The sequence below is a fragment of the Dendrobates tinctorius genome, unplaced genomic scaffold (assembly GCF_039654945.1).
Source record: "Dendrobates tinctorius isolate UK_male_01 unplaced genomic scaffold, ASM3965494v1 ptg000103l, whole genome shotgun sequence".
Lineage (NCBI taxonomy): Eukaryota > Metazoa > Chordata > Amphibia > Anura > Dendrobatidae > Dendrobates > Dendrobates tinctorius.
The window spans coordinates 6330001-6342759 of NW_027361771.1; the positions used below are offsets into that span (position 1 = coordinate 6330001).

The window sequence follows — 12759 nt, forward strand, 5'->3', positions numbered from 1 at the left end:
TCAGAATATGCAAAATTCCCTCCCTATACCTCCCTCCTGTGTTGGCCTGTGTTCCCCCCAATTCTTCCCTATCGTGTCTCGTCATTTGAATACAACAATTTAGTCACATAACAGGATACATTGTTTCAATACTATGTGTCACACGATACGTTCCCTTTCTAAATAAGTATATGCTGGTTAATATACTTACATTTTGTTGATTGTACTTGTTGTGCAACCTGAATTTGATTTTGATGTATATTGAAACATCAATTGTTAATTATAACTTCAATAAAAATATATTGAGCCATAAAGTAAGCAGAGGTCACAAGAAGAAATAGGGATGATTTTTTACTTCCCCATTCTACACCCAGACTACAAGAATAATGTTTGGGAGAGGGGGCTGGTCTATGGTTGTGTTGTGCCCCTTCCTACGTCATTGAAGAACCCCTCCTACATGGTTCTACACCTCTGCTGCCAGGAAGACTGGCATGAGAAGAACATTGCCAGAAACTACAGTTGAGTGAAAAAGCGTTTGCCCCTTCCTGATTAAAATCGGACATCTACAAATTTTCCCTTGGACCGAAAAAAAATAAAAAACGACATGTACACAGCCCCACTATATCAAAGGTAAGTGCTATATAAGAAAACCACGGATAACACTTGGATGGGAAAAATCAGTCATGTGATTGAGCCTCAACATTGATGAATACAGGTGACCCTGACTTGAGGTTTGGCCAAACCAAAAACATATCTTACCTGGTTTGGAATAAAGCTGATCTTTATCACTGCATTATTCTGTTCATGTAAATTCATGAACTCCACCCCAGGGGAGCCATATCTGATGGAAAACATGGGCTAAGAAAATACCGGGTTGAAATGGGAGACAATGTAAGCAATACATTCCTATTTATGGGGTTGTCTCCAGACAGACATTTAGGACACATCCACATGATAAGCTTAGATCCCTATTCATCTTTGCCTTTACACATGTTTTTTTTTGTCTGGTCTTGTGTGTTTACTTAATTCATCATTCTATTTGCACGTCTTAAGTCTATTTTATGTGTGCTCACCAGTTTTTTTGTTTTTACTGGTTTTCTACTTTGTGGGTGGAGTTTAGAAATTAGAGATACTTTCAGTTCATTCCATATTTTTTTTTATTTTAAGTACACCAGAGTTTTTTCAACACAATGGGAGACATTGTAAAATGTACGACTTGTTGTGCTATAGTCCGCTGTTCATGACCGGGAAGGGGGGGGGGGGGGGGAATACAAATTTTGACTTTCAGTAAAATTCTTAAAATCGTGTGTGCCATTTTGAAGAATGTTGCACAGAAAATGATAATGAATACCATAAAACAAATGAAAAGGGACGTAAAGACAATCAACTGATGAATCTGGGTCATGATACCTAGTACAACTGCATCTCATCTCTCCAGCTCCAGAATAGGCAAGTGTGTTCAGCTGCATTAATGCAATAGCACGGAACATTCTGCCACTACCGACCGGCACCTGTCAAAATGTGGGCTGTGGACACCCTCTTTCTAGAGATAGGAGAGACATACATATTTAAGACATTTATGGCATAACCTGTGGATATGCCATAAATGTCAGTTGTGAGAAAATCTGTGTAAACAACAAGGAAATGACTAAAATGATCAAAGGATACACTTTGATGGCTCCAGAGCGGGTCCCAATCGCCATGAGCCGTAAAGAGTCACTAAACCCCAGGGCACTTGGTTGGTGAGGAAATCCATGTTCAACAGTCTGCAAGAAAATAAGGTTAGAAAGAAGTTATGTGAACAAAGGCTCAAAAACATCGAACATCAGAAAAAAAAAAAAAAGTTACTGCGAGAAAAGGATTTCTTTCCATTTTATATAATAGCCCTGTAACCCTCCTGAAAAATTGCTAAATAAATTCAAAAGAATGACCATATGCACTGTAATGTAAAAACTACTTCCTGTTCATACTCTTGGGCTGAATTTAACAGCTTCAGATTTCCAAAGCCACAAAATGGTTTGAAGAGGAGATCTGACCAATCTTCAGGCACTTCACCATTTTATCCATACAAAAAGAACAAAAACACAACAGCTGCAAGGCCGCCGCAAAATCGGCCAGACCGATGGTTCAGGAAAAAGACTGCCATCGTTTTCCTGAAAGTCTTCTTCTTGCAAAACTCAATGGCTATGTCAGCATCTAAAAGACATGGTGTGCACATACCTAATGGTTACTGAACATCTGGTGGTACGCTAGGCTGTGACCAAGGTGGACAATTAGTCAAATACAATCACTCTCTTATCAGATAGGGTGCTACGCTTACCGTATTGTAAGGCTACTTTCACACTTGCGTTGCTTGGAGCTGCGTCGGGCAGCGCACGGCCGCCACTAAGCTCTGCCCTCTGCCGCGCCTCCTCCAGTCAGCTCCGCCTATGGGTGCATGACGCTGCATGCGACCTGCGTACCCTATCTTTAGCATTGGGTACACAGGTCATGCGCAGGTATGCGTTTGCTGGCCCATGCGTCCTTTTGACGGTGCGCCGATGTGCGCCAAACGCACCGTGTTGCATTTTGGTGCGCTCGGCGCACCGTCAAAAGAACGCATGCGCCAGCAAACGGATACCTGCGCACAGCCCGAGTACCCAATGCTAAAGATAGGGTACGTAGGTCGCATGCAGCATCATGCGCCCATAGGCGGAGCTGACCGGAGGAGACGTGGCCGTGGGCGGAGCTTAGCGGCAGCCGTGCGCTGCCCGACGCAGCTCCAAGCAACGCAAGTGTGAAAGTAGCTTAAGAGGAGAAAGAATCTATTTTATCAGGGTGAGACCAAAGGTAACCCTGAAGGAACTGCAGGAGTTCCCAAGCAGGGACTGGAGTATCTGTCCATACGACCACAAAAAGACTTTTATGGAAGAGTTGCCAAAAAAAGAAGCCTTTACTTACAAAAATTGTAAGGCTCGTTTTGGAGTTTGCCAATAGACACGTAGGAGACTCCCCAAATGTATGGAGGAAGGTGCTGTGGTCAGATGAGACCAAAATTCAATGTTTTGGTCACCAGGGTAAACGTCATAAAGCAAAAAGGAACAGCATCCAGTCCAGATGAAAAAGAAAAAAAAAAAATCTTTATTCCACCATGATACAACATTTCCACCAGTGTTGATCCTTATCAAGTATACGCAACAGGAGAAATGACAGCCTTAAATAGTGTGGAGGCATATGCACACCAATCACTAACAAGGTACTGCCCACTTTCATATTATACGAAAAGCACATACAAAGTCTCATATAAATCATATAGTAAACGTCATGTCTAACATCAAACCAACACAGCTCATCACTCCAAGAACACCATTCCCACAGTGAAACATAGTGGTGGTAGCATCATGCTCTGGAGATGTTATACGGCAGCAGGGACAGGAAAATTGTCCAAGTCAAGGGGAAGATGGATAGTGCAAAATAATGGGATATTCTTGAGCAAAACCTGTTTCAGGCCTTCAGTGATTTGACACTGGGACTGAGGTTCACCTTCCAACCAGACAATGACCCATAGCATACTGTTAAAGCAACATTTGAGTGGTTTAAAGGGGAACATATAAATATTTTGGGGTGGCCTAGTCAAAGGCCAGACATTAATCCAATTGAGAATCTGTTGTCAGACTTGAAGATTGCTGTTCACCAGCGGAAAGCATCTAATTTGAAGGAACTGGAGCAGATTTGCCTTAAGGAATGGGCAAAAATTCCAATAGCAAAATGTGGAAAGCACACAGAGACTTATTCATAGCAACTTGCAACTTTAATTGCCGCAAAAGGAAGCTCTACAAAAGTACTGACTTTAGGGGGGTGAATAGTTATGCACATTGAAGTTTTCAGTTATGTATTTCCTATCTGCTTCACAACAAAAAGAAAAACCAAAATGTTCGCAGTTGTAGGCATGCTGTTTACATGAACTGATGCAAAGCCTCGGAAAAAAAAAAAAGTGCAATACCAGGTCATGTAGCAGCAAAACACGAAAAATGCCAAGGGGGGAGGGGTGGGAATACTTCAACAAATTTATATATTTTTATATATATATATATATATATATATATATATATATATATATATATATATATATATATAAAATATATATATATAATATATATATATATATATACACACACACACACACATACACACAATATGCGGGAATGAGATAAGTGCTGAAAAGTGCTGAACACAGTACCAATTTTAGGAGTAAATTTCTAAAAGGTGCCCTTGCCATGAAAATCTCACCAGAAGCAGGCAACAACCCACAGTCAACTAAATCAAATTTCTAGATATCCAGAAATTAAGTCATGTGTAATGAGAAATGACTCAGGAAAGAAGTATTGAACACACTTACCGAAATTTAATTACCGTAATACTTCGTACAAAAGCCTTTGTTGGCGATGACAGCTTCAAGATGCCTCCTGTATACAAAAGCTAGTCGCATGCAATGCTCAGGTGTGATTTTGGTCCATTCTTCCACACAAACTTAAGGATTTGAACTCTGAGTTATAGTTCCTTCCATAAATTTTAGACTGGATTCAGGTCAGGCAATTGGCTGAGCCATTCTAGCAGCTTTAGTTTATATTAAACCAATTGAGAGTTTCCTTGGTTGTGTGTTTGGGATCATTCCCTGCTGAAATATCCACCCTGATATCATCATCGCAAATTATCATCAAGGATATCTTGCTGCATTTGTCCATTCATTATTCTTTTAAAAGGAACCAGTCAGGTCCCCATGCCCTCCAACCCAGCAGCATTCACTACTTCAGTTAAATAAATGTTTAAACAAAACATTTACAAGGTCCCATTTTCCTATGCAAATTAAGGCTTTGACTAGTCGAAGGGGCGTTGATTTCTTCAGACTAGTCAGCCCTCTTTCCAGTTTATCACAACCCTGTGGGTGTGACAACATAATTTGCACAAGGTGGTGTCATCACCAGCTCGCACAAAACTTGTGCATGTGCACAGCTCATCTTGACAGGATCACTGCGCCTCTGTAGATAGGTGTATGCTTCCTGGTTTCAGAGGCACACTGCGTATGGACCAGAAGTTCAGAGGATGTAACCAATGCCATGAGCTTGCTTTGCAACAATAAGGTTGCGAAGGTCTTGAGACTGCTCACTGGTTTTACCCATCGTGAGGTGTTTGTGTGACACCTTGGTAGGGAGACACCTTTTAATAAGCCATCAGTTGAACCAGCTGATATTTTTCACTAAGTGACAGGATTGCTTTCTTATTAATAGATTACAGCTGATGTCAACTTTTCCTGGCTTTTTGCACCTCTATTTCTTCATGTATTCAATACATTTTCCCGGTGTCATTTCTCCTTACTACACAATTTATACAATTACACATACATATATTGTTGTGTGGATCTTTAAAACTGTATTAAAACTTGGATCATTACAATGACAATACACTGTATGGAAATGCAGTATATATATGTATACAAGAGGTTGACAAAACAACATAACTGCACACAGATTGGAAAATAGGACATCCTAGTTCAGTATCCGCTTTGTACCCAGCTGTGTGCTAAGAATTTACATGTCTCTATAAGAGTCCCATGATCTCTGAGCGATTATCTACAGGAATCTTGGTAAGGTGGATTATAGGAACTAAAACATCAATACGAGCTTAACTGGAAGTAGGGAAACAGAAAGTCTATAAGCCCGTGAGTTGGCAAAGGAGCGTGGGAAAAATGATACTGGATATTCTGCTCTCTGCAAGCTTTCAGCTCTTTTCTATGTGACGTGTAATTCAACCAACACAGACTGACATCATTCCTCCTGCACAATAATAAGTGGTTTGTGCTCTGGTTGTGATTAGTGATGCCTGCCCTGTAACGCTTTAATGAGACTGATTCGGCATTAGTGACACATTTTGCAACACTCACCCAACCGGTTCATCTGGAACAGTCATTTTAATATAAACGTCTGCAACTGGATTAAGGTGGGACAGGGATACAGTACTGAAATAACAAAGACCCTGGAGTACCTGAACTCGCAGGGATGGGCTCCCACTCACTGATGGCACATTGGCACTCACTTCACTTTCGAACTTTTGACTACACATACACCCTAACTTGCCCACCACTTCTGGCTACAGTGACCAGAGGGATTTTGGATGTGTCCATCACTTTCCACAACCCCAGCTCCCTGTCCTTGGGGAACCATTAGCTAGTAATGTGTATGGTGTTAAGGGCCTTAAGGGCCCGTCACACTAAGCGATATCGCTATAACGCCACAGGTTTTTGTGACGTTACAGCGATATTGCTAGCGATATCGCTATGTCTGATACTTACCTACGGTACTGTCACACTTAGCGATGTACCAGCAATCCCGACCAGCGATATGACCCGGTCAGGATCGCTGGTGCATCGCTAAGTGGTCGCTAGTGAGCTGCCACACAGGCAGATCTCACTAGCGACATCGCTGGGGACGGGGGTCGCTACTTACCTGTCACACTAGGCGATCCTGCGTCCTCCCGCCCGGCTCCACGCTCGTCTCTTCACAGGAAGCGCCGCAGGAAGCTGACGACGAGAAACAGTCCAGCCTGTTCTCACGCGATCAGCGATAACCAGCGGGGGAGCGGGTCGTTGGTAAGTATCACACACAGCGATATCGCTATAACGTCACAAGTTATAGCGATATTGCTAGCGATATCGCTTAGTGTGACAGGCCCTTTAGACTCATTTGCCTTGGTATATGGGGTCGGTTGAAATGAGGATAATTTCGGTCAGTGTTCCCAATGGACTGCACACAGACCAATGAAAGTCAATGGGGAATTTCACATGGAAGCATCACTCTTCCTTTTGGAATGGCCACTCGCAAAATATATGGATCACAGTCACGTCGGCAATTTGAAAAAGCGACATTGAGAAATCATATCCTTGTTTGGCAATTACATGGTCATCATCATTTTCTCACTGGCGGTTTAGCAATCTGTACTATATAATCATTCTGCCCTTGCTGTATTGGATATCAGCTTTCTTTGGCTTTCTTGGGAGCCCGAGATAGATTTAAGTTTAGACATAATAGCCAATCTGAGGAGGCACCGCTGCATGTAGGAGGAGCAGCCTAAAACAATGACGAGACTTCCTGTAGACATTGGCGATAATCTGTAGTCACAAATTACATCACTGCCTTAAGGCTGTGTGCACACGCTGCGGAAAAGGTGCGGATTCATCCGCGCGGATTTTGTAAAATCCGCAGGTGAAACCGCAGGTCAAAATACCTGCGGTTTCACCTGCGGATTGCTCTGCGGTTTTGCCCTGCGGTTTTTCATCTCCTCAATGGAGGAGATGGCAAACCGCAGGAGAATCCGCAGAAAGAATTGACATGTCAATTCTTTCTGCGGATTGAAAACCGCAGATAATCCGCGCGGAAAATTCCGCACCGTCTGCACTGCGGTTTTTGATTCCCATAGGGAATCATGGTACTGTACACCGCAGCAGAAACTGCTGCGGGTCCGCAGCGGCCAAAACCGCTGCGGAACCGCAGCAAAATCCGCAGCGTGTGCACACAGCCTAATGCAGTTTTTATAAAAAGCAGTAAGATCTAAAAAATAAATAAATAAATAGAACCATTTTTGACCTTCTGCTAGACATTCATTTTCGCTCTTAAAATTTGATTAAAAAAAAGGAAAACGACCAGTGAGGTCTGAGTATTTATACATAGGGAATATATTACATGTGCACACATTTAATATTTAGATGAATAATAAATGGGTTTGTGTTGGCAGACTTGAAACTCCTGGAACGTTCCTGTGGATAAAGGGACTTTCTGATCATAACACTACCAAGGATTTGCTATTTATGGACAACAATACACTCAGATGACATAGTAGGTTAGGGTCACCAAAGCTTAACATCACTGTATATTTATGGAACAATTACTTCTGGATGTAATCTTCCAGTTCTCTTTGCTATAAATTAGTTGCCCCAGTTTCTCCGGAATCCTTCGTAAAGATTTCTCAAAGGACCATGCACATTGAAGCATGGCTGCTTTCCGATGACACACAATAACCAGAGGCAGGTCGCCTGCACACCGTAAACTAGGCAATCATCATTTCTTGTCCAGAGCCTGCAATGTCAACCCAATTGAGGTACATCCACATGGAGCTATTCTGAACAGTTTTTTTTCTTTGCGTGAAAAACGCAAAGTGTGTTTGGAGGAAAAATGTTGCGTATACATGTGCAATTTTGATGCATTTTTCAGGCATATTTGTATGCAGTTAGCCCCTGGGCCATTTTCCATTTTCACTCCCCTTCTTCCTAGAGCCATAACTTTTTTAATATTCAGTCAATATGGCCGTGTGAGGACTTTTTCTTGCAGTTGTACTTTTGAATGACACCATTGGTTATAACATATCGTGTACTGGAAAATCGGGGGAAAAAAAATTCAAGTGCGATGAAATTGCAAAAAAAAAGTGTGCAATTCCACATTTTTATTTTTTTTACCATGTTCATCGAATGCTATAACTGTCCTGCTATTATGATTTTCCAGATCATTACCAGTTCACAGACACCAAACATGTACGGATTTTTTCTTATTTAAGTGGTGAAAAAAAAAAAAATCCAAACTTTGTTTAAAAAAAAAAAAAAAATTGCGCCATTTTACGAGACCTGTAGAGTCTCCACTTTTCACGATCTCAGGTTGGGTGAGGGCTTATTTTTGCGCACAGAGACGTCTAATTGATATCATTTTGGTGTAAATACGATCTTTTGATCGCCAGTTATTGCAATGTAGCAGCAACAAAATATTTAATTCTGGCATTTTTAATTTTTTTCTCGCTACGCTGTTTAGCGATCAGGTTAATTTTTTTTTTTAATATTAAGGGTGAGTGCACACAGTGCGGATTGAGCTAAGGATTTTTCCGCGCGGATTTGCAGGTAAAGTGACCTGCGGATTTGCCAGCGGTTTGACACCTGGACAATGAAACAGGTGTCAAATCGCTGCAGAATTCGCAGAAAGAATTGACATGCTGCGGACTTAAAACCGCAGCAAATCCGCAGTATGTGCACTGCGGTTTTGAAATCCCATTGATTTGCATTGCACTGTACCATGCCTGCGGATCTGCAGCGGCTCCGCAGCAAAATTCTCACCGTGTGCACATACCCCGATAGATCAGGCGATTCTGAACGCAGCGATATCAGATATATATATATTTTGATTTTTATCGTTTTATTTTGAATGGGCCGAAAAGAGGGGCAATTTGAACTTTTTAATTTTAAAAACTTTTTTTTTCACTTTTTGGATGTTTAAGGCCGGTTTCACATTAGCGCTTTTTAAGCGCACGCACGGCCGGGGGTAGCTCCGCCCCCGAGCCGGCTCTCTGCCCGGCGTGCCCGCCCCTTGCTTGTAGCGCCGCCTGCGATCGGCGCACCCTATCTTTAGCATAGGGTGCGCAGATCGTGCGCTAGTTGCGCTTTGACCTGCGCTGCGCACTTTTGACGGTGCGCCGTGCGCGCCAAAATCCGAAAAGTTCGATTTTGGAGCGCACGGCGCACCGTCAAAAGTGCGCAGCGCAGGTCAAAGCGCAACTAGCGCACGGCCTGCGCACGATCTGCGCACCCTATGCTAAAGATAGGGTGCGCCGATCGCAGGCGCCGCTGTCCGCTAGTAGGCGGCGCTACAAGCAAGGGGCGGGCACGCCGGGCAGAGAGCCGGCTCGGGGGCGGAGCTACCCCCGGCCGTGCGTGCGCTTAAAAAGCGCTAATGTGAAACCGGCCTTAATAGTCTCCATGGGAGACTAGAAGCTGCAGTACTTTGACCGCCTCTGCTACACACAAGCGATGAGTTCACCGATATGTAGCAGAAATGCTCACTTGCTATGAGCGCGAACCAAGGATAATACTATCCTGTCTGCCGTAGTTCATTTAATACCGAGTGTCCCACGGCGATCTCACATGTAGAACACTCACATTGTGAGATGTCACCGCTCTACCCAGCCACCAGCGAAACACTGCGGGAGCGATTACCTCCTGTCAGTGTATCACTGCGCCGCCTTGAGCGTTCACCGGAGTACATCAGCTGATCAGCTCTGGTGCCCTCACTTACAGCACTGCTGCGTGAGAAAGTTTTCACACAGCGATAGTGCCATAAGTGAGAACACCGCAGCTGATGAACTGCGGTGAACTCTCACGGCGGCGCATTGATACACTGTGGGAGCGATTACCTCATGTCAGTGCATCGCCGGCAGCCATGTGACCGACATGGGACACTCGGTATTAAATGGACTACGGCGGACAGGGAGTATATGTTGGTTTATTATTTTTGATTGCTTACAGGAGTCGGGGATTAGGTGTTCGGTATGTATATTGTATGTGATTATGTAAATTTTTTTGACTTTTTTACAATTGAACTCAGGCGCCGGATGATGGGACTATTCTCCCATCATCGGCTCATGCTGTCTCTGTTATATGTGACAGAAGACATAGCCAAATGGGAGGAGTAGTCCCATCAGACAATGTCTAAGTACAATCACTATGGGCTGTTCGTCGCATGGGTACACACACACACAAAGCCACCCACAGATATTCTCTGCCCACACACTCTTCCTCCTGACAATTTGCCTTTCTGCAGCATTTTTGACAGCAAATCCGCAAACCTTTCTGCCACCTGCGGTTTTGCTGCGGATTTGACAGACTCAACGGAAGTCAATGGGTGCAGAAATGCTGCAGATCCACACAAAAAAAAAAAAAAAAAAAATTGACATGCAGCAGAAAATAAAACGCTGCAAAAAAAAGGACGGAAGTTTCCGCAGCATGTGCACAACAATTCAGGAATACCATTAACATAACTCAAGTAATCACTTGCATTTCTGGATCACTTCCGCACGGAAAAAACGCTGTGGAAGCGCAACAAATACACAACATGGGCACATAGCCTTATGGGAGAAAGCTTATATATAAAAAAAAAAAAAGGGGGGTGGGGTGGGATGGAGTGGCACTGAGCACCTGTACTTGGTTTGAACAGTCATTCTGTGCTTACAGCGTCCCTTTGAGTCCTCTGTAGAGCTAAAATTTGCAACAGTGTCCTGATAACGATGTGCACTCCGAAACCACAAATTTTAAGGACGGGTGCACACGATCCAGAACTAAAAGCACTTTGGAGACAGCGTATTTTCGCTGCGGCCGAAGCACTGCCTTCTATTGAACGCAGGTAAATGCGCATGTATTCACTGAACCGTGCGGATTTACAGCATTCAACACATTTCTGTTGATAAAATTTCTGTTGCGAATTCTGTTGAAATTGATATGCTGCGGTCTGGAAAGAGGTGCCGCATGTTCATCTCAGCGGGTGATACGCAACCGTCTGTGGACATGAGATTTCTAGAAATCCCATCCATTATGCCATTACAGTTGCCTGCTGCAGGTCGGATGCTGCATAAATATGCAGCGTCAAACCCATAGCAGTTCCTGATCGTGGGCATAACACCTAAGGCTATCTTCACACGTTTCAGCATTTTTTTAATGCTTTTTTATGCAAATTTTAGGGTTTGTTTTACAGTACCAAAAAAGTCTGAGAAAAATGCAAAATGCAGCATGTCACTTTCAGCATTTTTTCAGCTTTTTATACCAATAGAAAGCAATGGGTAAGTGCAAAAACAATGCAAAAAAACGAAGGTATCAGGCTTTGCTGTGTTTTTAACGAAAAAAAAGCAGGTATAGCAGTATGTGAAACATTTATTTTTGTGATTTTGCCAAGTTTAAACCAGAAGGTCTTGATCATGGCAGTTGAGAATGGCAGTTTAGTATTAGTACAGTTTAATTAAATTAGTGGTGTGTGTGTAAAGTAAACATTAGGTGTGAAATTGAACAATGCCCCATGGCCTACCAAAATGTAAAAGTAAACAGTGTCCTACAAACACAATACTCTGTTCATGTCTTAGGTAAATTATTCCCCATCCATTCACCTCCCCCCACTGTTATACACTGCTCAAAAAATAAAAAGGGAACACTTATTAAACAGAATATAACTGCAAGTAAATCAAACTTCTGTGAAATCAAACTGTCCACTTAGGGTACCGCTACACATAACGATGTCCCAGCCATTCCACCAACGATCCGACATGGATGGGATCGCTGGGACATTGTTAGCTGATCGCTGGTGAGCTGTCACATAGCCCCTCCAGCGATCAGGACCAGCGAGCACGCTGGTTACCAACGTAAACATCGGTCTAGATACCAGCGTGCACTGCAGGCAGGGCGGGAGGTGGAGGCAGAGCGGCACAGACAGACCGACGTAGCTCTGCTATCTGCTACTCCGGTCTGACAGACTGGAGTAGCAGATAGCAGAGCTACTCCGGTCTGTGCGCCGCTCTGCCTCCACCTCCCGCCCTGCCTGCAGTGCACGCTGGTATATAGGGTAAACACCTAAGGGCCCCGCTGCCCTTAGAAACCCGATGTTTACGTTGGTAACCAGCATGCAGCGTCGCTCATCGCTGGCTCCCGCTGCCACACGCAGCGATGCGCGCTGGCCAGCGGGAGACCAGTGATGAAAAAACGGGCCAGGACGATCCAGCACAATCAGCGATACCCCGCGGGGGGGCCGATCGCTGCTGGATGTCACACAGCGATCTCTCCAGCGAGATCGCTGTGTGTAACGGGCCCTTTAGGGAGCAACACTGACTGAATCAATTTCACATGCTGTTGTGCAAATGGAATAGACAACAGATGGAAATTATCAAGACACCCTCAATAAAGGAGTGGTTCTGCAGGTGGGGACCACAGACCACATCTCAGTACCAATG

The 12759-nt window shown here is 43.7% G+C and overlaps 1 protein-coding gene across 2 annotated transcripts in view; it reads right to left on the reverse strand.

Annotated features, from left to right (window-relative positions):
* LLGL2 (LLGL scribble cell polarity complex component 2) overlaps nt 1–12759 on the reverse strand; it is a 168102-nt gene that overhangs the window by 81873 nt on the left and 73470 nt on the right. For both annotated transcript variants that reach the window (XM_073587996.1, XM_073587995.1), the window contains 2 exons: nt 1648–1745; nt 739–820 (listed from right to left, as the gene is read on the reverse strand). In XM_073587996.1, the coding sequence (XP_073444097.1) occupies nt 739–820; nt 1648–1745 (180 nt within the window). The remainder of the gene's footprint in view (nt 1–738; nt 821–1647; nt 1746–12759) is intronic.